We start from the raw sequence: 26,104 nt of genomic DNA, 5'->3' as shown, positions 1-26,104 counted from the left end.
TTACTGCAATCAGAAATGAAGTCATCTTCAGGTGCATCCAGGTACTGCTGGGATTTTGATATTGACGACTTCATATTACAACCCAAATTCCCACAAAGGCTTCAAACATAATGCAATCATCTGCAAATGAACTGAGTTTACCAACACCGATTTTACAGCTGTGTACCTGAGCCCCTGTAGTTACATCCTTCATAATCATGTGTTTCACAAAGTGGTGAACCTCAACTCATCCTTGCTTGTGAACAACTCAGTCCTTTAAGGATGCTCTTTTCACACCCAATCATGACACTGTCACCTACCACCTATCACTCCTGTCACAGTTAACCTTTACCTGTCGAATGTTCCAAACGAGTCTCTGACCATTACGCAACTTTCCCAATCTTTTGTTGCCCCCGTCCTAACTTTGTTGAAACACGTTGCTGGCGTGAAATTCAGAATAAGCATACACTTACACATCACAGCTGTTGTTCGAAACATGTGCCACCTCAAGTGGTTGCCAGTTTGTGCACTGGCTAACGTTAGCTAGCTAGCTTAGGTTAAACCACAACGCTAGGGCAGTACAGTATGTTGGGTTCATACTGTAGAACTCGTTTTTATGTTTTTTTCCCCACAAACTGACAACTACCAAGACTGTCGATCGCTGCAAAACACAGCTACCACGTGATACCAACAGTGTTGTACTAGTGGCTGACAAACCTTATTAGAAGATGGAACCAACTGAGTACTCAATATGAGCTTTAAATATACTGTCTTTATACTGTTTTCAATTGAATAAATGTCAAAAAGGATTAGCAAATTATCACTTTTTTTTGTTATGTTTTACTCAGCAACATTTTCAAAGTTGTTAGTTGATAGGGTGCTGTTATCCACACATGGGAAAATCAGTGTGTGTGCACACAGTGAAAGTGAACGTGCCTGTGACCTTCAATAATATTTGGAAGAATATTCCATACATCATATTTTCCACTTTGCTACAGATTGCAGCGCAGAGCCCATTTATCTGGCAGGAAAACCAGACTTACTGTACTGCCACACATCCTGACAGGCACATAATAAATTTCATGGAGCAGGGTCAGAAGTCAGAGACTTTCTTTTAAAAAATATGTGATATAATATTGAAGTTACAATATAGAAACGTGGCAATAAAGTGATGACAGGAGAGCATGAGTTCTGTGCTGTGGCATGAAGTGGAGTGTAAGAGGTATGAATGTGAGCCTTTTCATCCTCAAACTGCTCTGACCTGGTATGGAAGTCTGTAATTTAATAAGCCGCTCCATTCATGGCATCGGCAGGTCGGAAAAAGTGAGTGGAAAAAATCTAAATTATTGTCTTTTTCCATACTCAAAATCACAACCAGTCCAAGTGAGGAAATTTGCACACGCTCAACTGAGCTGTGAAGGACCTTCTGCTCTTGGCCACAGCAGCAAACGTTTTCCAATCGCCTGCAGCTACTGGAAGGAAGACATCGAGGAGGATGCAAAAGAAAAAAAAAAAATCATCTTAAAATTTTAACATGTCAGTTTTATATTGAGAAGGATTTTGGTGAGTGTTTTTCCACCTGAGTCAAGGTGATTCTTCTTCAGGCAGCGGAGTCGCTATTAGTCTGTGGATGACAAGGAGAAAATCCTATTGTCTCCTTCAGCATCATCAACTTCATGGAAACTTACACAGACATAAACTGATGTGAGTGTGTAAGACCGCTCCATTTTTTTCTGTACCCATCCTTGACACAGTTTTCCGGCTGCGTGGCGCATGTTGGCAGGTGAGGCTGATGATGTGTTGAAAAGCCATAAAATGAGGGAAAAGAATGACAAATCTGTGATGACAAAAGCAGAACGAGGACAACGTGCCTGACCCATTGTCCTCGATCCTACGCATCATTCAGAAACCCCTGAAGGACAAAAGGAGAGCTGGAAAAGGATTATTGACGCAAGAGGTGAATAAAAGATGGCAGAGCAAGAAGAAGAGGATGACACGCTAAAAACAAGTGAAACAAAGAGGCTTAACAATTTCCTAAAAGCTTTTGATTCACTTCTGGAATGAAGGATCCTTTTAAAGCTCACAGAAAGTGTTGACAATAACTGTGAAGTATTAGTAATATATTAGTATTAGTAATAATATTTTAGTAAGTAACTCAAAGTTGGTGGTAAACAGACATGTATTTACTGTACAGTAGAAGAGTGAGGAAAGGCTGCAATCTGGTAACAAATGGAAGGTAACATTTGAATCCACCTCTGCTCAAAAGAGGTCAGAAGCCTGAAGTCTTAAAGGTGCATCTTTCATTAGTGCTGGACTGAAGTGAACCTCAGAGACTGACACAATTGCCTCTTTAATTTAAAAGCACCACGTGCATGTGATTATTGCAGCTTTTAAATTGTTCATGTAGCAGATTTTTCTGATGAAGGGAAATAGACGATTTCAGTGAACGGTGGGGCGATTCATGTTTTCTGCCCATTCTCAAAGTCTCCTCTTTGTTAGGTGCAGGGTGTGGTCCTAAAATGCTTGTAGCAGCAGTGGATGGAAACGCAGAGTAATTCACATTTTCCTCTGACATTTTTCTGGAAATTTGGTTGCAACCTGCACTAAATTTAGATGGAAACTTGACCAGTTTCTTTTCTGATAAAAACCACTGGGAAGCACCAGTCACTAATGACTTTAACTTCACTTTTCGTGCACATGGGCTCTTAGTCACCACATGAGGTCCATTCTCAACTCTATGACTGTGTTCGTGGTACCCATTTTGTCTGTTCTGGTGGACAAGTGCACAGGCAAATGACATCATTGCCTCTGTGGATCACTGCGGCAGTCAGGTTGATAAACAGAAGTGAAAAAAATCCACTTTTTAATCCCAAAAGTCAAAAGTCACCTCTGAGCTCTTTACCGCTGATACCCGGCTCCGGATCAGAGCAGCATCCTATTTGACTGCAGCTGTTTATTCCCCTACAAGGTCTTGATCTGCACCCGACTCTCTCCTCCAAGGCTGGCAGACTTAGTTTAGTGTTTCCCAGTCTAGTGGCTTGACCTTCCAACGGGTCACAAGATTAATTTAAGGGGTCTTCAGGTGATTAATGGGAGAGGAAAAAAAAAAAGAGAGAAAAAAAGAAAGAAAGTTGTCCTACAAAGATCTGTATTCAGTTTTTGGATTTTTTCTCCTTTCTGGAGAAATTTTTGGCTAATTTTACGACTTTGGGCTTCCAACAATTACTTAAATGAAACCATCTGAGCGGATAAAGAGGAAATCACTCTCTGGTGGAACTGCTAACAACTCAGACATCTGCAGGGGTTACAAACCAAAAGACTTGGGATCTACTAGTCGATTGTTTAGCAATGCATCATATTTTTTAGGCTTATTATATGTAAAATCTGAAAAGTAACTAGCCTCTAAAGCTGTAGAATAAATGTAGTGGAGAAGAAAATACAATGTATTCCTCTGAAATGTAGTGAGCAAAAGAATAAAAGTAGCTTAAAATGAAAATATTCAAGTAAAGCACCTCAAAATTGCTTCACTGCCATTCTTGAGTGAACGTAGCTTGTTTTTCAGAAGATCTTTTTTTAAAAAACAATATTGGGTAATTAATGTGGATGTCCTTGTTTTTGCTGCTTGTTTCCCGTCATCCTAATGCAAAGCAGGTTGGGTCATAACAGATTACACCCCAAACTTTTGTCGTTTTTACAGCGTACAGTCTATGATTCATCTGTGTTTTAATGGGTTCTGGCGGGATGAAGGCCGGGGTTCCACTGCAACAATCTGTTCAGGGACTTCCTCCGAAGACACACCTCCTCTTGGCGTGCGACATCATTTCCTGTCTCGTGTGATGACATGTGGGCTATAATCAAATGCATTGGAGGGTGGAGATGTTGGACTACAACACACACACACACACATACTGTATGCACGTGTGAGCAGACATGTGTGCGCCTCGCTCATAGCACACATTCGTTGTCCTTGAGGACCAGTTCTGGCTGAGAAATCTGGCTGACCACGACTAAAACTGGCTCGAAACACACACAATTTTGCATGCAAACAAACGCAAAAACTGAACTCATTGGCTGTTAACAATAATATACTATGAGTTAGACTTCAAAGAAAACCCATGATGCAACGCTGCTTCCATGTGTCGGTTAGAACAGCAGAAAATTATGTCTGACTGTTCGACACATGGTTGCAAAAAGCATGTTTTTATTAGCTGGTCTGGGGTGCATGTGATGTGTTTTTTATCATTGGCAGAAAATATATTTATAGATATGATGATGAGACACATTGTTTCCATGGAATATAACAGCAGCCGTACGCCGTGAACCCAAAACTTTTGGATACACACAGCTTATATGACTCTTCCAATCACCCTTCAAACGTTCTTGACTGAAGGGAGTGTTCACGTTTATGTGGCATAGTGGGGAACCTGGAAGTCTACTCATGTTGCAGGGACTTGGCTTCATTCTGGGGACCAAAAAGATGCTTCTCCCATATTTAACTGCTTATTTTAGGCTTATTATTTAGTTTTGGGTTTATGTTTGGAATCGGGCTTAAACCTGCATTGTGGAACTTTTGTCTCCCCCTTCTGGCAGTGATAGTAATCAAACATCAACATTGTTGACACCCTCATGACACTATGGGCTCCACCAGGCTTGTATTTCCTGTGGCCTGTGGTGTCGCTTCAGAAAACCAATATTGGTTTCTTGATGTGAAATGCATCACTACAAGATTTAACAGCTCTCTCTACTCTCTCTACCTGGTGGTGATAGACTTAATCAGCAGTGTGTGAACTCTTTTTGCAAGGGCTTAAATGTGATGGATCTTCATTTATATGTAAAACTCTCACACTGCAAGTAAAAATTGAAGTTAGGTTCGGGGAGGTTGGAGGATTGGCTGGTGTGTGTCTGTGTGTTAAAAGAGGGAAAGACATTAGAGTAAATTGAAACAAGCACAGATTACAAAGTATGAAACCCTTATACATGCACACACTAATACAATGTGTGTGTTTACAGGTGTGACACTATTTCAGGAGTATCCCAGGGTCTGCTGGGTGTTGTTTAAACATTGAATCATGGTTTCAGAAAACTGGACAAGGCTTCATCACTTTAGTACATCTTTATTACTATTAGCATCCCGTGTTTCCCTCTGTATGAACGGTATCCTTGAGTCTTGTCTCTTGTGTGTCTGCATGACTATGAAGTCTGTGGTGGTACCAGATCTTGATAGTATGGTACATATAGTATGAGTACAGCTCAAGAAGAGGGATCCCTCTGTTGCTCTGCCTGACATTTCAACCTTGTTTTCCCATTAAATGTCCTTTTGTTATATTATATACATATTATACAAACTGTAAATCCCTTTGAGGCAAAGTTGTGATTGTGCGCTGTATAAATAAACTTAACTTGACTATCCACTGGTTTTGATTTACATGAATATGCTAGCTGGATTTCTCCAGGATACACAGGCATGTTGTGTTTGTAAACAACGTATTCATGTTCCCTGTCTCTGTCTACCATGTGTGCAGATGAGTCCCTGCCTCGAGGTAAAAAATGCGATGATAATGTTGATTTACTGATCTTTACTGGAATGAAAGTGAAAGTTTGTCATACCAATGAAGCAAAAGTGAAAAGTGAAAACCTCAACTGTTGACAGAGTAATTGGGTGGCAGCAGCTGAGTGTTTCTGAGCAGTAACACCCATAATTAATAATTCTGCACTTCCTGACATTTGTCCAATGTCAACATTCAGTGCCAATACAGAAAGTTCATGAAGCCAGACAGAAATTAAGCGTGTGGAGGTGGTGGTGGTTGGGTGTGTAGCACACTTAATTAATGCTCTCTTCATTTGGTTCATAGGGTTGGTGCAAATATAACTAGAAATGTCATACTCAAATCATGTATACATGGATATAAATAACCAGATTTCTCAAATTTCATCTAAATGTCACATCCAGAATAGCAATGCCAGGATCCTAGAGTGCAAACAAACATACTGTGCATATGTGTATAGTGTGAGATAAGTTAAGTAAATGAAGGAGAGAATAAGAACAGCAAAAAGTGTCAAAAGGCCTCTGCAGATGGAAAGTAGGATTAGTGGGGACACACCAGACTAAGCAGAGAAAAGAGGAGAACAGAAAAAAGAGGAGAGGGCGGGAAGCTTGCTGAAAACTTTCACTCCTTTTCCAGAGAAAAAGAGTGTGAGATGGAGAGAGAGGGAGAGAGGCAGAACAGGAGGGATGAGGGAGGGTAATGGCAGTGGGTGTGCCTGGCTCTGTCTGTCCCCTCCCTCCATTATAGAGGTATAGATGGTGCAGGAGCAGCCTGCTGCACCCACAAGTCCAGTCCAGTGAGCTGCACTAGTCCTGAGAGCCACCAGCTCAGAGAAGTAGTCCAGCCACTCCACAAACCTCCAGCCTGACTCCTGCAGCTGCAGCACACACAGTCTGTTGCCAAAGATTTATCAACGAAGTGACGCTGAGTGACGGCCTCCTGCTTCTGCTGTGAGATCTCTGAGCTGAACTTAGGTTATTCAGATCACAGCAGCTTGTTACACCTGAGACTCATCAGCACAGATGGTGATGATGATGGGGATGCAGCAACACTCACACAGATTTCTGGTACTTCTCCTCATGGTCTTCATGTCTGGGATAGCTCTCTCCGGCCCATCAACTCCCCGCAGGAGCAGAGGTAGGTGATACTTGCATCAGTGTTTCTGAGACGTCCACATCAGGAGACACTATTAACTACCTGTGAAGTGATGCATTCATTGGGTGGACCTGTGTTTGGTCATCATGGTCTTCTCTGCTTGTGGGTGTCCTCCAACAGTCTAATATCCATATAAGTGAAAGTGAACATCAGTGTGATTGCTTTGTCGTGCACTGATGGCTTTTCCGTAGTCTTTCTCTGCTTTCTGCCAAATGCATGCTGGGATACGCTTGGAAAGGAAATATGTCATAGTTAGTAAGATGGATATTTCTTTCAAGGATTAATGACAAGACAACGAGTGTTGTAACCATACTGAGACAACCCATAACTGCAGTAGTATGTTAGGTGATGGTGATACCACTTGACATATATCCTTTGTAACGTTACAAAGGGGACTGAGAAAGAAAGAGTCATCAAGTTGTTTTCCTCAGAAATCCTTCCTTCTCTTTTTTATATTCGTATCTGCTAAAAATACCATTATTATTAGATTCAAGCCTGATCATCACTTTTGGCTTTAATGTAGCTCCACATGTTCCTCAAAAGCTTGTTTTCTGTGTCCAAAAAACCCAAAGCAAGCTGTGTCCTATTATTGTTGTACACATGTCTCCTGCATGGTGAAACTAGGGAGTCCCGTTTCAAGTTTTGTTTTTACGAGCACTGTTCCACATTTGCTATTTTTCCAGCTGCAAACTGCAAAATTAACCCAAATTTATTCTTTGAATGTCAATCATTGAATTATAGTTCTTAAAATAATGTTATTTTGGTAATACTTTATCATAACCATCATTAATACATGGTAAATGTATAGTTAAGTAAACTGTAATTAATAGCTATTTCACTGTTAACAAACAATGAAATGCTTTCTAAACCACTTATTGAGCAATTGACAAGAGTTTTAAACATCAGTTACAACTTTATAATGCCCATCCATTTAAATGTTTATAGATGAACTACAGTTTATTAACTATTTACAAAGCATAGTAAACATCAATTGCAACTTTACAATAAACAGCTGCTTAATAAATGGTTTATAAAGTATTTCATTGTTTGTTAACAGTGAAATAACTATCAACTAATGTTGTATTAACTATAAATGCACCATTTATTAATGATAGTTATTATAAAGTGTTATTTTTATACTGTATGTTGTGACTTACAGTTGTTGAATGAGCATTATAAGCACATATAGATTGTGTCCACCTGCACAAGGCACCTAAATAAATTCAATAGGGGATTTGAAAGGTTTCATATTTAATAAATACTTTTGCTGATGACTTCTGATCCTGTGAAATGCTGTTGAACCCCAAATCTAGAAGAAAAATCAGCTTTCCTACATGGAGCCACCTGTCTGGCTTTCAAACTGACTTGATTAGAAAGCACTGTTTTTACGATCCCTGCGGTTTATCCACATTTCCCTGAAATGAAGTGAGCAGACACAGTGAAACAGGCCAGTTACTGCTCCCAGGTTTTAATGAAAGTGTTTCCAGGTTGGGGGTCAGGGGTTAGACAACCTGATGGGATGGCTTTCCTGGAACTGTGCCCACCCAGCAGAAGATCTGATGAGTTAATAAGCGGGCCAGTTATTTTAATTAATTGCCTCAGGCAAAAGATTTGTTTCATTGCTTCATGTTTTAAATCTATTACAGCTCTCATTAACAGATTTTATCCAACCAGATGAGGAGAGTCTTAAAACTTCAACACAGAGGGTGCAGTAGACGTATCATTACTGGCAAGTGCAAAGCACATGTGTCCAAACTGTTTCCAAAATATCAACAGCAACATGGAAGTAATCACAGCATCTTTGTGCTGTATAAATATTAACACACAAAATCACTATGTGGAGGCTTTTGTCAACAGTTTGAAGATAAGCAGTGTCAGTTCCCATAACCCTCACCAGCACATGTAGAGTTTTCTTTTCCAACATGCCATAAACCAGGAAAGCATAAACCAGACTCACTTTAATAAGCAGATTAGAGTATATTGAGCCCCTTCTGTCTGATTAGGATTGTCACGACATTCTTGGAAAGGAGCAAATTTTCCACAAACATTTTCCATATTCCATATTCTCATTATCTCACTGCTGTGTCGGTGTACACACACACACACACACACACACACACACACACACACACACACACACACACACACACACACTTGCGTACACACTGGCTCTCCATCTCTGACTCTATGCTTTGCAGCCATACTCACTAAACTTGTGCAGCCTTTAAAGAATTTGATGGTAGTAAAAGTGATTCGAGGTGAGCAGACTGGAGTCGGTATGAAGAGGTGAGCACAGTGGAAAAGGCTGCTTCCAGTGCGTAACTGGCGGGCTGATCTTGGCTTGCAGACAAATCTCAATGTGCAGCTCTGGGAGCTAGATGAAAGGGGCCGTGTGTCTGTTTTTGCTTTGGACGGAGAGTAAAACGTCTGTATCTGTGTTCTTCTTGGATCAAGCCCCTGGTTTCAGAATGAAACATGTTATGCAATGAGGTGTTTGCTTTCTTGTGCCGTGGATATTATAGCATAATACACAGGTGTCAGAGTTGACGGATAAGCACTGTTAGTAGTCTTTACTTAAATCCCATTTACATGTGTTTTTCATCAATTAGATTAAGTCGAATAAGTGTAAATGGTACGATCTTTATCTGAATGACTGTAGTCCTTTGTAATACAAAGAGTATTTTCAACTTCCCCACTTCAGGACAATAACTGGCCTGAAAACTGCTGTTGAGCCATGTAAAGCATGGCAACATGCCATGTGTAGACCAATGGGAAGGAAATAAGGACGAGACCGAAGTAGAGGAGATTTGAGGACAAGACAGATGAATTCAAAGCACTTCAGGAAGTTGAGAGAGGATCAGGTCGATGGAAAGATGGCCGCTGACAAATATAGGACAGCAGAGATTGAGTGAAGGAGAGGAAAGATGGGATGGAGCAGCGCCACACGGGAAGAGAAAACAGCTGTTGCTCTGTTGAATCTGACAGGGTGGGATATATTGTGCGAGAGCGGAGGGACCAGCGTGGAGGCCACAGTGCAATCCCAGGCACGGTTGAGGTGAGGCCTCTCGTGAACCTATGAGAATGACTGGACAAGAGAGGCTGAATTACACTGGATATTCAGATATACCCCAGTCTGCAGGCTCGGGATATTCCCATTAGATCTAACACAGGTCAGTTCAGCTGTCGTATCTCACCAGCTAAATTATTTCAGGCCCAGAGAGTCTGAGAGATTTTCACACTTCATTGCCTTAAATGAAGGTGACTGTTTCACCAAGGGGCCATAAAACATCTGTCTCTGTCTCCACGGTGCAGGAAGCCAAGTCTTCTCTCCACCTCTCCTATTCCAGGACAGAAACCCGAGAGGCTAGGATACTGTACGCCAGAGCTTCATAAAGTCACTCAGGGCACCATGCACACACGCAAACTGAGGATATTATGTGTGGCAGGAAAGGTGTCACCTGCAGTCAGTTTAATTGATTCTATAGAGACGAAGGAGTGTGATACATGGAGTCTGTAGAGCATCTTGGTGTGGAGAGGTCAGCCGCTCAAGGCAATCTGACTTCATTATTCTGTGCTGCTTCCATCCACCATATTTACCACATTAATATCAACAAAGAGCAGAAAAGTTATTCCCCATTGCATGGCTTTATAACAAAACAAGCCTTGTAGCCCTGTTCCAAGTTTTGTTTTCTTCTGGGGCTTTGCTTCAGATATTTATAGTTCATTAGTTCACGCATCGGCATGAGTGGAAAAGTGTTGTGATGATCTCAGTGTATAACACAGTCCTCCTCCTCATCTGAACCGAGAGGAAAGCCAGTGGAGACTAAGGGAGCTGCCAATGATTTAAATCTGTGGTTTGATTATGTCAGACAGTAAATCTAGATGTTTGTTATTGGTGCCAAAACTGTAAAGATGCACGTGTTAATATGTATTTCCTAACACCAGTGATACATAAACATACCGTGTTGCACTGCAGTTGAAAGTGGAGAGAGCATGTTGTGCTGACAACCCCATTAACCTACTCCTTTTCCCAGAGGATCATCCGTCACTGCTGACGATCCAAGATAGACGCTCTGCTGCGCCAAGATTGAGTTTCCAGTGAGAGGGTGTTTCTTCTTTTCAGGCCAGCAGGATTACACCCCCTGGCTATTAGTCCAGAACAGGATGAATATAATGGTGAAATGTTTATTGAGTGATGTGGCATCGTTTATTGCATAAACCGACTTGTTTATTGGCTGAGCCCCAGCTATGATGGATTTGCTCGTACAGTATTTGTTGATGGATTGGTTGTGTTCTGTGTACAAGGGGGGTCACCATGATCTTTTCATTGAAGGGTTTAGTCTTTATGATGAGATTTACTGTATATTATAGATGGACAGAGGGACATTTTACATTTATTTGTAAGTGTTTTTTGTCTCTTTGTGGTCAGTCACAATCTTTGAGGTCTGTTTGTGTCTCTTTGTAGTTATTTTGTGTCTGTGGTCATTTTTTGTCTCTTTGTGGTCATTTTGTCTCTCTTTGTACTGTAGTTGTTTTGTGTCACTTTGTGGTAGTTTCGTGTCCCTTAGTTCTTGTTTTGTGAGTCTTTTTGCATCCCATTTGATTTCTCTTTGTAGCTGTTTTCTGTCTCTTTGTGGTCATTTTGTGCCAATTTGTGGGTCGATCCATAGTTATTTAGGGTAAGATTATGGATTTAATTATACTTTAGTTACATGTCTTTAGCGACGTTGTATATGTTTTACAGGGTCAGAGTCACCAGCAGAGCTGTGCTCAGGAGGAATTTAAATTCAAGTAATCAATCATCATTTTCCCCACAGTTCGTCGACACAAACACACACCAACATGACTTTGTGGCTTAGCACTTTTTTGTCTGGCTAGCTAAATTGTCAATAGTTCTGACTTTGTAGTGTAGTTGACTGATTCAGGATTGTGACTGGATCTGTTCCTTAAGCTTTATTCATTTTACTCTGGAAATACTGATAAGTCTTTACAGTCCATAAGTGGTGTATGGGCCAAATGGCCGGGTGTTGGACGGGTTGCCGTGGGACTGAGCCAGTGTTTGCTTGTACTGGAGTTTAAAAAGCGCTGCCAGAAGTTTCTTAATGTTTCATACATTCTGAGCCCCTTTCCCTCTGAGCCAATCTCACTTGTGTTTTATCGGAAATATTGATGGGAGAATCAAAACAAAAGCAGTTTTGATAGGAAACACATAGCTGGAAAAGCCTGAGGGTATTTTTCAAATCCAGGGCTTCCCCCTCTTTCACTGTCAGTGTCTGTTTTGGTGTCTGGCAGCTGGCGGCTTGATTCCTCATGCAAAGTTCCATTATTTCATTTAATGCTGAAATATGAGCCAAGGACAATGAGCTTCAGAGAGTATAATACAAGCTGTAAACCAAGAAGAAAGTCGATTTTTTTAGGACTTGTAGACGAGGAGAGTTTAAAGTTTGAGCTCCATAATTTCATTTCTGATTTCCACTGTGAAATAAAAATGATAAGAATATAACTGAATTCATGAATTTGTTCAAATTAATTCATTCAAACTTGATTTAAGAAGAACATGAATCACTGAACAAAAACAGCCAAAATGATAAAATCAGAACCACAATTTAATAAAAACAGGCTAAATTTGACAAACCTGTGTATCTTTCTATCACCACTGTTCACCATCTATCATCCAGGGCTGCACTGGTGCGCTTATTTATTGTTTTACATGGTCGTCGGCCAACTGTCAGTCATAAGTCACACTTCTGGCGCAGCTGCTCTCATCTGCGTTTTGTTTACTAGCTGCCTGTTACAAACTGGCTAATTGTTAACATGCCCATTTCCTGGCAAGTAGTGAAGGCCACATGGCAGAGAAAAATAAGCAAATTCATTGATTCTTTGAACTCACAGTCCTTGAGTTGCTTGTCAGTTCAGCAGTTATGGTTACCTTAGCTGCACTGAGACTTGCTTTATTCACAAGTTAAATGTTAATATAAGCTATCGGTAATTACAGCCAGTAATGTTTGAGGTGGTTTGGAAGGTGACAGCTAAAGTTTAACACTTAAATGGCAAACAATAATGATAAAGATCATATTTCCCTGCCCATCCCTGCAGAACCTGATCTTCTTAACATGCTGTGTTTGTGTGTGTGTCCCATGGCTAAATACATTCAAAGTTTATTCCTGTCCCAACACACAACTAATACATCCCTCTTACCAACACAGATGATTTTTTATGTGATTTACAGACATTTAACGCTGCTTTTATGGAATCTGAGCCCAATCTCAAAGTACATGCGCGTATGAAGGTGCAATACCAGCAGGGGGCGATAATGATGGAAACATCGCAGGACCAATTCAAAATAGAGTTCTCAACGGGTCGGGTCGGCCCGACAAACCCGACGGGACCCGCGGGTTCGGGTCGAAAATATAAGCAAGTGACTCGGGTCGGGTCGGACCTCGGGCTTAATTTTTTCCGCTCAGTGAAAAAAACAAAAAAACAAAACATTTATTAATCATCGCTGCTGTTCACCGTAAAGAAAGTCTGGCAGCTGTGTGCAACGTGCATCATGTTTGTATTGTTAAAAGGCGTGAACATTAAAGGTTGATTTGAATTCCCGTCTGCTGGTCATGATAATACGTGTATGAGAAGAAAAAAAAGGTGTGGGGGGGTGATTGGCGGCGTCGGGCCGCGGGCCGGGTTCGGGCAGATAATTCATGTTGATGTGTCGGGTTACATCGGGTCCGGGCTTTAAAAGCCACGGGCCGGGTTGGGTCGGGTTGTAATTTTCAGGCCCGTTGAGAACTCTAATTCAAAATGCCAGAAAGTTGTAGGGCGGTTCATTCATGGTACTTTCAGCCAGGCAACCAGGATTGTTGCCTATTGACCAGGTCAGGACTTGGTCAGTATCGCCCCCTACTGGTACAGCACCTTCACACACGCCTTTTTGCACCGAGGCAGACCAAACTATTACTCTCACATACTGACCTCTGGTGGATTGTCAAGTCTATCACATGCTTTCACCCAGGTGACCAGCCAGTGTTGACTGTTTTTGTTTTAGTTGGTTTAAACAAAACCATAATCTTATCTTAAACCTAACCGAGCACTTTTGGTGCCTTTATTTTGAAATTTAACCAGACGCTTCATGTTCGTTATTGCTAACTTGACTACAGAATGATACTGAATTGTTTTCCAAATAGAGTGCTGTAGCAATGACGTATTTTTGTAGGCTAACTTGGAAGTTAATATCACCCTGGTTCCCTTGACAACAAGCCAATTGAATTTTTCCATTGGATTTTGGAATATCGCCGAAAACAAGCTCTGTGGCAAACACAAGTTTATGATACTTACAGGCCAGATAATCTTCACAGATCAACACCACTTTTGTGATTTTTGAAGCATAAATGAAATCCCTAGAAGTAAAAAGCTAATGTTAGGCTATAAACAGACTACATGACTTAAACGTCACAACACTAATTGTCTTACTAAACAATTACCCTAGACGTTTTCTATAAACCGATCAACCTACAAGTTGTAAAGTTAAAATTAGAATAGATTGTAACTAAACCGGATTTGGAAAAATGCGAACCGATTTCTGGGTTGTAGGACTACAATACTACATCACTCTATAGGTGAGGACAACCATGACAGCGACACAGTGGACTGGTGGGTCTATTACACGGTATGGCATGATATCAGATTCAGCATATACACTAGGCAGGGCAAGTCATAGCAAGTTTAAAAGTGATTAAAACATACCAAAGGCAATATTATTAAGTCTGCTAAACCACTGATACAAATATAAATACTCAAAAACTTGTTTTTGCCAATAGTATATTACCAAGTGGCTCAGCAATCTCTGACCTCAGACCAGGTCTATTTTTGATGGCTGTTTCGACCAGTAAAAACCAGCTCATCTGTGACCTCTGTTGGCTCTTGTTTATTACGACCATTTCTCCGATGAATGTCCTCATATTTGTCCCAAAGCTCTGCTGATTGGGACAACTTTCTGTTGAAGTCAGCTCTGGCACAAAACGTGCAGTTTCTTGTAAACTGACGTCAACCTGTGTGTGTTTGTGTGTGTGGGAAAGACAGACGAGAAGTATTTTCTGTGTACCATTTTCCTGTCAAACTCGACATTGCCTTGCTGACCTTAAGGTTTAATGAGGCCTCTTCACAGATTTCGATTTTACAATAACACCGATGTATTTCAGAAGCCCATTTTGAGCACATACACATAACTTGAACCCACTTATAGAGAAGCTTCAGCATCAGTTTATGATGCTTGTAAATGGCATTTGGTTAATATTTAATACTCCCTGTTAAAATAATGTTCTTATTCAGTTAGAAAGCATGCAATAAAAATTTTATTAGTATTTCTCCTATAGCTTTGTGCCCGCTTAATAAAATCAACTCTAATAGTTTTCAGTAAAACTCAGCAGTGTTTGTGCTTTGACTGCATGTACTGTACTCCTTGAGTGTTCCTGTGAAGTGATGGAGAACAGAAGTGTTGAATCCAGGAATTGCACGTTGTTAAAATAAAAAGCATTTATTTAACTCTGTGAACTCTGCCCCACAAGCTTTCACTCCGCTTTTTTACAAAAAAAGACTAAAATGGAAGGAAGAGGAAGAAAAAGGCTTGTTTGAGACTCGTAGGTACTGACCTTACCATATTTTTGAACAATATTCTTTTTACTTCAGATTTTTTTGATTGTCGTGATCTTTAAGTTTCAGTCTATGGAGACTTATCCTCACTTTTTGCGATATGTTGTACTTGTGACATTTCTAAGAACCTAAGGAATGACTGCAACTAAGGAATGACTGAATGTCCATGGGAAACTGCATTTCCCATGGACATTCATGTGTGCTCTATTTGATACCATTAGAGGCTCGACTGAAGTTTTATCGTTAAATACTTGCATTGGACTGAAGTGTGCAGAACCTTCTTCCTTGTCCTTGCACCTTACTACTGTATGTCATGAATGTGGTGATATTCTCAAAACCAACAAGACTAACATAAAACAGCTACTTGAATGTTTAACAGTGTCCTCTCCTGCCTCCCCAGTGAGACGTCAGAACATGAAAGTCCGCATCAATGCCACAGGAGACACCATCGTAATGAAGTTTCTGCTTCCCAACGCTGAAACCAAGCTTGAGGGCTACATCCTGGGCTACGGCAGCAGCATGTTCTCCAAACAGTTCATTCAGCTTCCTGAGAACGGACAGCCATATGAGACTGAGATTGGTAAGAGAGGCTGCTGATACGTGTGTCTGCCAAGTTAAAAATGTATTGATGCGTATAACTTCCTGTTTTATTCTTCTGTGTCAAGATGCTGAGCCGAAGTACCTAATCGCTGTCCAGCCCATTCCAACCAATGAGGTGAAAAAACAGTGCACAGGTAAAGCATCTGTAATATCTATGGTGAAAATCATCATCAAGGTGATGATGGTTAAAGTGGCATTCAGACATAAAACATGAGCAGTTAGGTGTTGAGGTGGACATGGAGGTAAAAGTTAAATGTTAATTTGTTCTCAGGTAAAGTGGAACTGCAGAAGCCGTTGCACGTGGTCATCGGGTCGGTAACGCCCACTTCAGTCCTTCTGTCCTGGGGGACTCTGCTGAAAACCCCCTATGAAGGCAACGTCATGAATGACTGTCTTGAGGATGGGTGAGCTTACACACTTACACACAAGGCTCTAGTTTAACTGATTTGTTATTCTAAGACACAGGGTTGTTCACCGAAATGCACGTTGGTGGTACGGAAGCGGATACTTCTGTATCTTTTGCCAGATGGCAGCAGGGTGAACAGACTGTGGCTGTGGTGGGTGTTGTCTTTTAGTATCTTTTGGGTTCTGTGCAGACACCTCACTTTACTGCTGTCATTGATGCTCTGTAGATGGGTACAAATGATGTTCTGGGTGGTTTTAATCACCTGCTGTAGAGCCTTCCTCTCCTGGGTCATGCAGGAACCATGCCAGTTTGTGATGTTTCCAGTCTATTGCTCCTCTGTAAAAGTTGACTAGAACTTGGCACGAGAATTTACCTCAATAAATTCCCTTAAGAAGTCAATCAGTTAGTTAGCTGTGAGCTACAACTTGATCCGCATTTCTTTTAGCTTCTTTTTGTAAACATTTTTGCACATTGCCCTCATTAAAAGTATGCTGAATCAGTTATTAGTACCTCCTGTTTGCAATGAATCCATGGATGTACAGACAGCTATCATTGGGTTACTTTGATACTGAAAAAAACTAAAAACATGATGATTCTCAGACAAGATCTGGAGTGTCTACTGTCTATGATTCAGAAACGGATTTGTGGACATTTATTTGTGTTGGAAATCAGAACTCTTTAAAGTACAGTACATTAATTGCTTCCATAAGCTTTGTCCTGACCTGAACACCTTTTAACCGTGTCGATAAACTGCAAAACCGACGTGGCAATCTGCATTTCATAACTTCTAATTATTTTCAGAACGCCTTCAGTCTGTTGGCAGCCCAAGCTGTCACATTTACAGTATTAGTACAATACCAAATGAGCTAAAACAAGCACTGTACATAAGGTTAGTAGCTCGTTAGCTTATGATTCTGTCAGTGATAGTGGTGATGGTATAGTAGGCTCACTTTGAAAGTATGTCTAATAAGTTTGGTTTGAACATTTACTAAACACCATGGAGCAAAGACAGTAAGATGGCTGCTACAGATGCACAGGTGTACTGAGAGATATAATTCCATTTCCAGCCTTTTCATTTCATGTACGCTGGCTGTATTGTAGTTTTGGTAAGCATAAGAACAGATGGTGCAAGGATACATCACTCACTCTCTCATACACACACACACACACACACACACACACACACACACACACACACACACACACACTCACACTGTATCTGGTATAACTGCACAAAAAGTAAATTAATCCCCAAAGTCTCTCAGGTTACTGAGCGGTGGATCCAGGACAGCCAGGTGTTTAGGAGAGCAGTCCACCCACGCAACGTATGTGACACAGTTTTCCTTCTCTGAAAAACCATTCTGGAAGCATTTGATGAAAAACTTCTGCTCTGCCTTTTGGAAAAAATCCTCATGGTTTTATGTCTAATATTAGTTTGGTGTGTATCTTCTGGATAAAGGGACAGAAGCATGCATCTGCTCCTGTGGGAAGACTAGTGGGCCTACATCTCTTTCACAGCATCACAGCAATGTATCCTGATGGTGCAGTTCGTGTGGGATTACAAAGTGTTCGGCTTCACAGGAACATTTGAGATGGCCTTTTCTAAGATCAAACCCCTGATCATGCAGTTGTTGAAAATTGGCAGCATTACTGAAAGAACTATGCAACACTGAAGGTCACATTTAAGTGTGATTGTCCCTTCAAAGGTTTCAGTGGGATCTCAGAAATTATGAAGCCATGATGAATGACAAAATGTGATATCCTATCAGCTGGATGTCCGAGTTTCTTTACTGTTTATCTTCATATTTGTTTTTCTCTGTCTTTGGCTCAGACACTACACAGTGCGTTATCGTGAGAGGAACAGGAAGTGGAACTACCACACCTGCCCAACCAGTGACACAGTCATTGACAACCTGAAGCCCAACACCGTCTATGAGTTTGGTGTCCAGCCCAGCTCTAAGGATGGCACTGGAGAGTGGAGCAAGCCGGTCATTCACAACATCAGCTCAGGGGGTATAGAGGGTATGTTTGATGTCAGGTTGTCACATGATAGAATCCCTCTCACCGCAGCTAAAACGACTCTCTCACTATGGCTGTTACACAAATACAACAAATGCTATTTGAGCAACCGCAGGAAGGTCCTCTTTTAAAGCAGAATTTGTCAGTCTAATAGGCTTAACTGTGTATTTGAGTGACTGTGATGACATCACATGTAAATATTGTATCACATGAGCCTTCCCACACTGATGTAACTAACCAGTGTTAGTAAATCAAAACCACCCTGTGGTTAACTTCAATTAAGCCATGTCTGAGGAACTATCTCATTCAATCTTCTAGGATGGAATGCATCTTGAGCAAAGCATGTTTGTAATGTGGTTTGATTTAGTTCCCCCACTTTCTATTAGTTCCACTGTGCTGATTTCTGCACTGATTTTTATCTTGTGTCATGTTTCTAGAGAAGACCATCAGGAAGATCCTTAAACGCCCCCAAATACCCCCTGTGGTATGTATTAGAGACACTTTTCAATATCTTATTTTTTAATTTTCTTAGTTGTTGCTTGCAATAAAAGTCTTATTGTGTTAATGTGTTGATACAATAGTTGTAGAATATGCTAAATGAACTAAGTGTCACAAACTAGTGAGAGTACTGAGAGTGCACAGGTACACTTTCTGTCCTCAAAAAAGACATTTTTGGGAACAGAGTGTATACTTGAAAAGGAAATGTGCTTTAGAGTCCATGTTGTGCACTCTAGTGAGCTTATGCTATTCTCAGGGTTGTTTGCCTCATTAATTTTCCATCCAACAGCCGAATGGAAACAGCACCAGTGCAGCCAGGACTGGCCAAGCCAAGAGAGCAGTCTGTAGCTAGCTAACTTCTGGAGTGGAACAAAAGAGAAGGGGAAAAAAGGAGATGAGAGGGGAGGATAGAAGAGGAAGGATAACGGTGTGGAAATGAGTCGAGAGGAGAAAGGTGGCACTGATTTAGGAGAATGAAGGGCTTATGTGTCACGTGCTCCTGGCGCCGTACTTGTAAAACATCACAGCTGTTGAGAATCAGCCACAACACTTGCCCTTCCAGAGGGAAACTTCGAATAACAAGCTTCTCACCAGGGACTTAACCGATTCGACATGGATCAGAACGTTATGAAACACAGAGAGAGAGGTGGCACTGAGGTCAAATGCCAATACCTTGACTTGTGATCATTACAAAGACTAATTCTCCCCCTTCTCTTTTTGTTTTCTCACTCTTTAGAAACCTTTAACACCAGGTCCACACTCCTTCCCCTTTCCTCCTCGCCATGGTAAGCCAATAGTAACCTGCTGCTTTTGGTCAAACCCACTGAACCCTTTTTAATACGGCATCAGAATTTTTATAACATATTCTGATTTATTGCTCTTCAGAAATGTCTGTTTCAGCCCTTCTCGCTGACCCCTGCTTTAAGACTCTGCACTGGAAGAATTTTAACTAGAGATTTGATTTATCGTTTTGCTGACAGGACCTCATCATATCCAGTCTCTCTTATTTGCATTCACAACTTTCATTTAGCTGGTTTATTGCAGATGCCATATTCAGGAAATCTGCTTTGAAGCCATGTGTCCATGATGACAATATCTCAATTTTGGGTTATTTGTAGTGATGCACCTATACAGCCAATTATCAACTGACTGTGCAGTTCCCCTCAGCTATATGCTTCCAGAATCAGCTCTGTGTTTTCATTTCTAAATAAATTGTATCAGACACGTTAATCCAGCCCACATAACTTATGGAGTCATTGCGCTTTGGCGGTCCACTCCTCTTTGCCAGATCTGAGCCACAGGCAGGCCATATGAATGAACGTGTCTGGTGCTGACCATATCTGGGCCACAACAATTTTTGCTATCTGGGAACTTAACTGTTTTGATCTACTCTCACTGTTCTCATCAGTGTCTTTTTAGCAAAAAAGCTAGATAAAATCCTCTGAATGCTACCTGTCCTGCACTACAGACAGCAGCCGTGTGTCTATTTTTTCAGTAGAGGAGGTCCCGAACTGGACACAATACCAGTTGTTTGCCAATTGCCAATAAACCTCAAAGAAGAAGAAAAGGATGAATTTTCATGGATGAGACTCAATAATTGGGTCTCATCAGTCTACACGTACCTATTGCTATTACCAACTATGTTTTCATGTTTAATGGGAATATCTGGCTCTTCTTCTTCTTCTTCTTCTTCTTCTTCTCTTCATCGTCGTTTTCTCTTGGAACAGACAGCTGAAAAGTAATTTTAAAAATCAGTAAAATTTTTGCTATATCAGAACTTATTCAATAACAGTTTTTCCATCTCATGTTAAGTGCATTTAATCTTTTTTTAATCTTTATGAACATGATTCTTTCACATAACTCTTTTTTTTCCTCAGGACTATGAAGACATATTACGTGTAACTCCTTGACTTAAATCTCTCCTCCTTTGTCCTTGTCAGTTCACCATAACAGGACCAGACTGTCCTCCTCCCGGAACATAGCTCCAAAGACAACTCTTGGTAATGACTTTTCTGACCTTAAACTGAGATCAGAGGTCAGAAAGAAGTCTTGACCTCACATCTGACCATTTGACCTGACATCTCTATCACTGTCCTGCACATCTTAGTTCAGTGTTTACTGCACACACACCAGTTTTTTGTACATTCTACAGGACGTACAGTAATAACTTTTCTTCCAGGTCTACTAACGCACACTATATTTCTCAGCTCCAACCACAACTACTAGACAGGAATCTGTGTCGACCACTGGACCCACTATGCCTGTTGTCACCAAACGGCCAATCGGTAAACAGTGAATCATGGTTCTTTTTAAAAAAGCTTCATGGCTCTCATTCTGGCCTTATGTAGTCATAGAATTGGCAGACTGTAATTGAGAGGCTGTCAGTGCTTTGCAGTGTCCTTTATATTTTGCTGCATGAGCAACAGTGGCATGCTCTGAGTGAGTACAGTAGCCGGACCCCCTCGAAGAAAATGGTGTCAGCTGTTTGGGCTGTAATTGGGTAAGGTAGGTGGCCTTGGCTGCATGGCAAACCAGCAAAGCTTACAGGGATTCTTAATGATGGTTCAAGGTCCTATTGTGTGTGTCAGATATTTTTAGTGACTGATATGCAAGATGTAATTTACACAGTTTGTTAAAAGGTCAAGACTCAAATCAGAATTCAGTTAGACGGGCCTACCAGCCAAAAGCGTAGACCGTTCCCAGTCCTTCAGAAAAAGGTGACCTTTGACCACCACTGAGAACCTTATTAAGTGCTGCTCAGTCAAACAGTGCATTAAAGATCAGTCATATTGCGAATATATTGACTGAGTTTATTCATTTTCACGTCATTTGAAAATCCATCATTACCCACTTGATCTGGCAATGTTTTTTGTTTTTTTACCACATCTTTCAGTATTTACAGTATGATTATTCATCACTGTTTTGAACTTTTTGCTTTCAATGCAGCACAGACGATGGTGTGAAGTCTGCATGACAAAACTGCATGCACCGGACATTCCTCTTTCTCCAGCAGGAACTTCAACAGACATTTTATCTTCTTTTCTTTTAGCATTTCTTTTGTTTTACCCTGTCCTGTGTCCCTCTCTCCCCAATATTTATCTTTATCATATTGGCAAGTAACCTGAATTATCATTCAAGTTTAATAAAGCTAGAGGTAATACAAATACTATGTCCCAATTCAAGGCCTGGTTACATCTGAATATGACCAGATAAATCTGTTCAATTTCAAAGGCTCCTTCAAATGCAGCATGTATTTGCAGCACGAAGGATTCACTGCCATGGGCTGCATTGCTTAAGAAGCTCCAGCCAATGTATTGAGACACATTTCCATTTCTTTTTAATATACAGGAGGCATTTCCAGGAAGCGATCATTTGAGCAGTGTTGCAATCCCTGTTCTTGGTTGGTTATATTGGTTGGTTATATTTCCACAGAATTAGCCAACAACCTCAAAAACAGAGGAGTTTTAAACATTACATGGCCATAAAGTTGAGTTGAGGTACTACAGGCCTGGAATATTTGCTTTGCCTCCCTGCTGTTTCTTTTGCTCCCACTTTCCTATATTCTGACTTCTTCTCTTTTTCTTTCTCATTCTCTTTCACCGAGGTGAACATCTGATCAGATTAAACAATCAATTTAGAATGGTCCATCAAAATCCCACTGCAAGCCATCAATCACCAGCTATTAAACCCTCATGTGTCAAAGTCACAGCAAATGGATTTGGATGGCCGTCGCTCACAGGCATCCTGGTCCTGGTAGCTGAATCTGTCTGTAGTAACACGGTTGTTACATTGCAAATACCTACATATGGTCTGTCTGCCTTTGAAATTGAACCCCTTTTATCAGATTAGTGCCAGGTAAAACTTATTGTGTAACCTGTGCCTCAGTCCAATATTAGCACTGTGAGTTCTCAGGCCAGTAGCTGTTGGCACTTCTGCTGATCTAAATTTCAGCTGTTGCCTAACTGCCTTTATGTCTTGCTTTCATCATTTTCTAGACAATAAAATAACATTTTGTTTTATTCTATTTTGTAAAATAACTTACCTGCAGAATATTATATTTGAAATTATATTTACTGCACAGTTGTGGGTTCATGGCCATATTTTCTCTCTCTCACACAACCTAGGAGAAGGAGACCTCTCCAGATCTGTCTTGCCTCCTTTCCTGGAGGTCACCTTAGCTCCCAAGCTCCGTCCTCCACCAAACTTTACAGCCACCATGGCGTCTGTGCCAGTCCCTCAGACAAATGTGGAGAAACATGGAGGGCATCCTCTGGGTCAACCACAACAAAAGCCCCAGTCCCAACCTCATGCACAGCCTCAACAAAACCCCCTGCTCCAGCCAGAGTATCGACCACAACCACAACCACAACCCCTAACCCCAAAACCTCAACTAAAGCCCAAGGTGAAGGCTCGGACTCAAACAAAACCACAGCCTCAACAAAAACCGAAACCCCTTTCCCAACCTCAACCAGAATCCAAACCAGCATCCCAGCCCATACTCCAGAACCAACCACAATCAACATCCCAGCCCATACTCCAGGCCCAATCCCCACCCCAACCAACATTCAAGCCCATACTCCAGGCCCAACCCCCACCCCAACCAACATTCAAGCCCATACACCAGACCCACCCCCTACCCCAGTCCCAAGCCCAACCAACCTTTAAGCCCATACTCCAGACCCACCCTCAACTCCATCCCCAAGCCCGACCAACATTCAAGCCCATACTCCAGACCCACCACCGATCTAAAGCCCAACCAAAATTTAAGCCCATACTCCAGACCCAACCCCAACCCCAAGCCCGACCAACAATCAAGCCCATACTCCAGACCCAACCCCAAGCCCAACCCCGACCCCAAGCCCGACCAACATTCAAGCCCATACTCCAGACCCAACCCCAAGTCCGACCAACAATCAAGCCCATACTCCAGGCCCAACCCAAAGCCCAACCCCGACCCCAAGCCCGACCAACAATCAAGTCCATACTCCAGACCCAACCCCAAGCCCGACCAACATTCAAGCCCATACTCTCGACCCAACCCCAAGCCCAAGCCCGACCAACAATCAAGCCCATACTCCAGACCCAACCCCAAGCCCAACCCCAACCCAAAGCCCGACCGACATTCAAGCCCATACTCCAGACCCAACCACAACCCCAACCTCAAGCCCAATCAACATCCCTGCCCGTACCCCATTTGCAACCTCAAGCACAATCAACATCCAGGTCCATGTCCCAGAATGAACCAACATCCCAGCCCATACTCCAGACCAAACTTCCGTTACAATCTTGGCCAAAGCCACATCCCAAATCACAGCCTCAAACCACAACCCAGCTCCAGGCTGAACCACAACCTCACCCAACACTCAAGCCCAAACACCAGGCCCAACCACAACGGCATCTAAAGACCCAGACCCAGCATCAAGTTCAATCAACTCCCAAGCTCACAACTGTGGCATACCGTCAAACAACTCAACCAACATTCCAGCACATAGCTTTGACCCAACAAACACGACCAAAGATTCACATCCAGCCCCAACCTCAATCTACAACTCAGTCACAAACCCAATCTCAACAGAAAATCCCCCTAGAGCCTCAACTAACCACCAAGCATCAGTCTATGGCCCAAGGAACAACTAAACCAAAGATACCTGTTATCCAAACAAAGCCTAAAACACAACCTGATTCCAAGAACCAATCCAAACCAAAAAAAGAACCTCAACCTCAGAGCCAACCTAAGCAAAAACCACGGCCTAAAACAAAGGACCAACTAAAGCCTCCACCACCAACTAAACCAAAAAAGCAGCCAAAGCCCCAAACAAGCTACCACCAACAATCCCACACAAAGATTCAGCAAGGGTCCAAACACCAACCTCAAACAAAAACCCACACCAAACCTGTTATTCATTCTCAACCCACCCCCCTGCCACCAAAGACCGAGACTAAGTCCCAACTTGAACTTCTACCCAAGCCACACCCTGCATCTAGGCCCCATCCACAGCCTCAACCAGGGCTTCAGTTTGAGTCTCAGACCAGGACCTACCCTGAACCCACCAAGGTCACCCCAGGGCAGGCTGTCCCTACGGGTAAAGACCCTACTTTTTGCCATCAGCAGTCCATACCATCAAGTATTAAGACCTTGTCTCAGATAACCTTTTAAAGGGGCATATTAACTATTAACTAAGTATTTAAATTGAGTTTATTAAGGAAAACTTGTCAAAACCAGATATCTTCATGGTCAGAGTCAGGTTAACAAATTCCACAGGTTTTTAAGTAAATCTCGATAAGTTGCTAAAAATCTGTCCTTGCATTAGATTTTACATTTAGACTCTCTTGCAAACCATGATTAAATTTAGCTTACCAGCTAGTTGCCTTTTCGTGGGTATCATAATCACAACACCCTACTAGTTCCAATGACTTAAACGTAATGCCTTGTGTTTTAAGAAATAAGGTTTGCCCCTTTAAAAGTCATATATATATATATTTATATACATATTATCTTAGATAAATAGTGAGTTTTCTTTCATACAGCTCCTAGTCCACCAGAAGAGGGCAAGCCTCTACCAATTCCTGTCCTGGCTACAGAGAAGTCTGGTAGATACGATCAGGGTAAACACCATGACAAGTTTGTCCCATTACCATCTCTGCTTTCGTCAAGTCACGTGGAACCCAATGCTTTCAGTCCTATGTCAAACCATTGGATGATGTCACTGCTTCCCCATCTCCATCTCCATCTTACTACCCTACACAACCCCACCCCATCATTAGCCCTGCCTCCATGCGTCAGATGTGTGCCTCCATTTTCAGCCCAGCACACTCACTTCACCATTGCCCATTCACAACTTGAGCAGTCTGTCTAGCTTTCAATCTCATTCATGCCTCTCTGTCTTTCATTCGTTGTCCTGTCTTTTTCACTGATGTGCTCCATTATTTATTCCATCTAGGTAAAGCTGTCAAACTCAGAAGTGGATCATTCCTAACCTCCCTAATTGCCTTTTTGCTCATCTAGGTACCGGTGTCCTCAGACCATCCGTTGCTGAAGTTCCTCGTTCTCCCATTAGCTCATCAGTTACTCCAGCAGGAAGGAACACTACGCTGTCTCGCCCCCGGGTTCCTCCTCATTCCACTCGTAATAGTGTCCAACCATTTCCTCCATCCAAGACATTCACCACCTCTCTCAGCTCCAGCACACCTGGGGGTAATGGAGTACTCACTACCCTTCTTCTCATTCTCTCTTCCCAAGTAGCTACCTCAGATT

General features: G+C 41.8%; 1 protein-coding gene across 4 annotated transcripts in view; it reads left to right on the top strand.

Annotated features, from left to right (window-relative positions):
• Positions 1-6,324: 6,324 nt before the first annotated feature.
• Positions 6,325-26,104, top strand: part of abi3bpa (ABI family, member 3 (NESH) binding protein a) — a 34,216-nt gene continuing 14,436 nt past the window's right edge. Inside the window, exons 1-12 of one of the 4 annotated variants that reach the window (XM_084361325.1) lie at positions 6,325-6,662; positions 15,727-15,906; positions 15,992-16,060; positions 16,198-16,330; positions 18,164-18,354; positions 18,789-18,835; positions 19,586-19,634; positions 20,790-20,849; positions 21,057-21,134; positions 22,974-24,932; positions 25,378-25,455; positions 25,856-26,044. In XM_084361325.1, coding sequence (XP_084217451.1) covers positions 6,548-6,662; positions 15,727-15,906; positions 15,992-16,060; positions 16,198-16,330; positions 18,164-18,354; positions 18,789-18,835; positions 19,586-19,634; positions 20,790-20,849; positions 21,057-21,134; positions 22,974-24,932; positions 25,378-25,455; positions 25,856-26,044 — 3,148 coding nt within the window. In that variant the 5' untranslated portion in view covers positions 6,325-6,547. The remainder of the gene's footprint in view (positions 6,663-15,726; positions 15,907-15,991; positions 16,061-16,197; positions 16,331-18,163; positions 18,355-18,788; positions 18,836-19,585; positions 19,635-20,789; positions 20,850-21,056; positions 21,135-22,973; positions 24,933-25,377; positions 25,456-25,855; positions 26,045-26,104) is intronic. The other 3 variants (XM_084361326.1, XM_084361327.1, XM_084361328.1) reach the window with 3 other exon arrangements.

Source organism: Pagrus pagrus (assembly GCF_965226575.1).
Source record: "Pagrus pagrus genome assembly, chromosome: 9".
Classification (NCBI taxonomy): domain Eukaryota; kingdom Metazoa; phylum Chordata; class Actinopteri; order Spariformes; family Sparidae; genus Pagrus; species Pagrus pagrus.
Note: the sequence above shows the minus strand (reverse complement) of the source record. Positions and strands in the feature narration are given on the sequence as shown.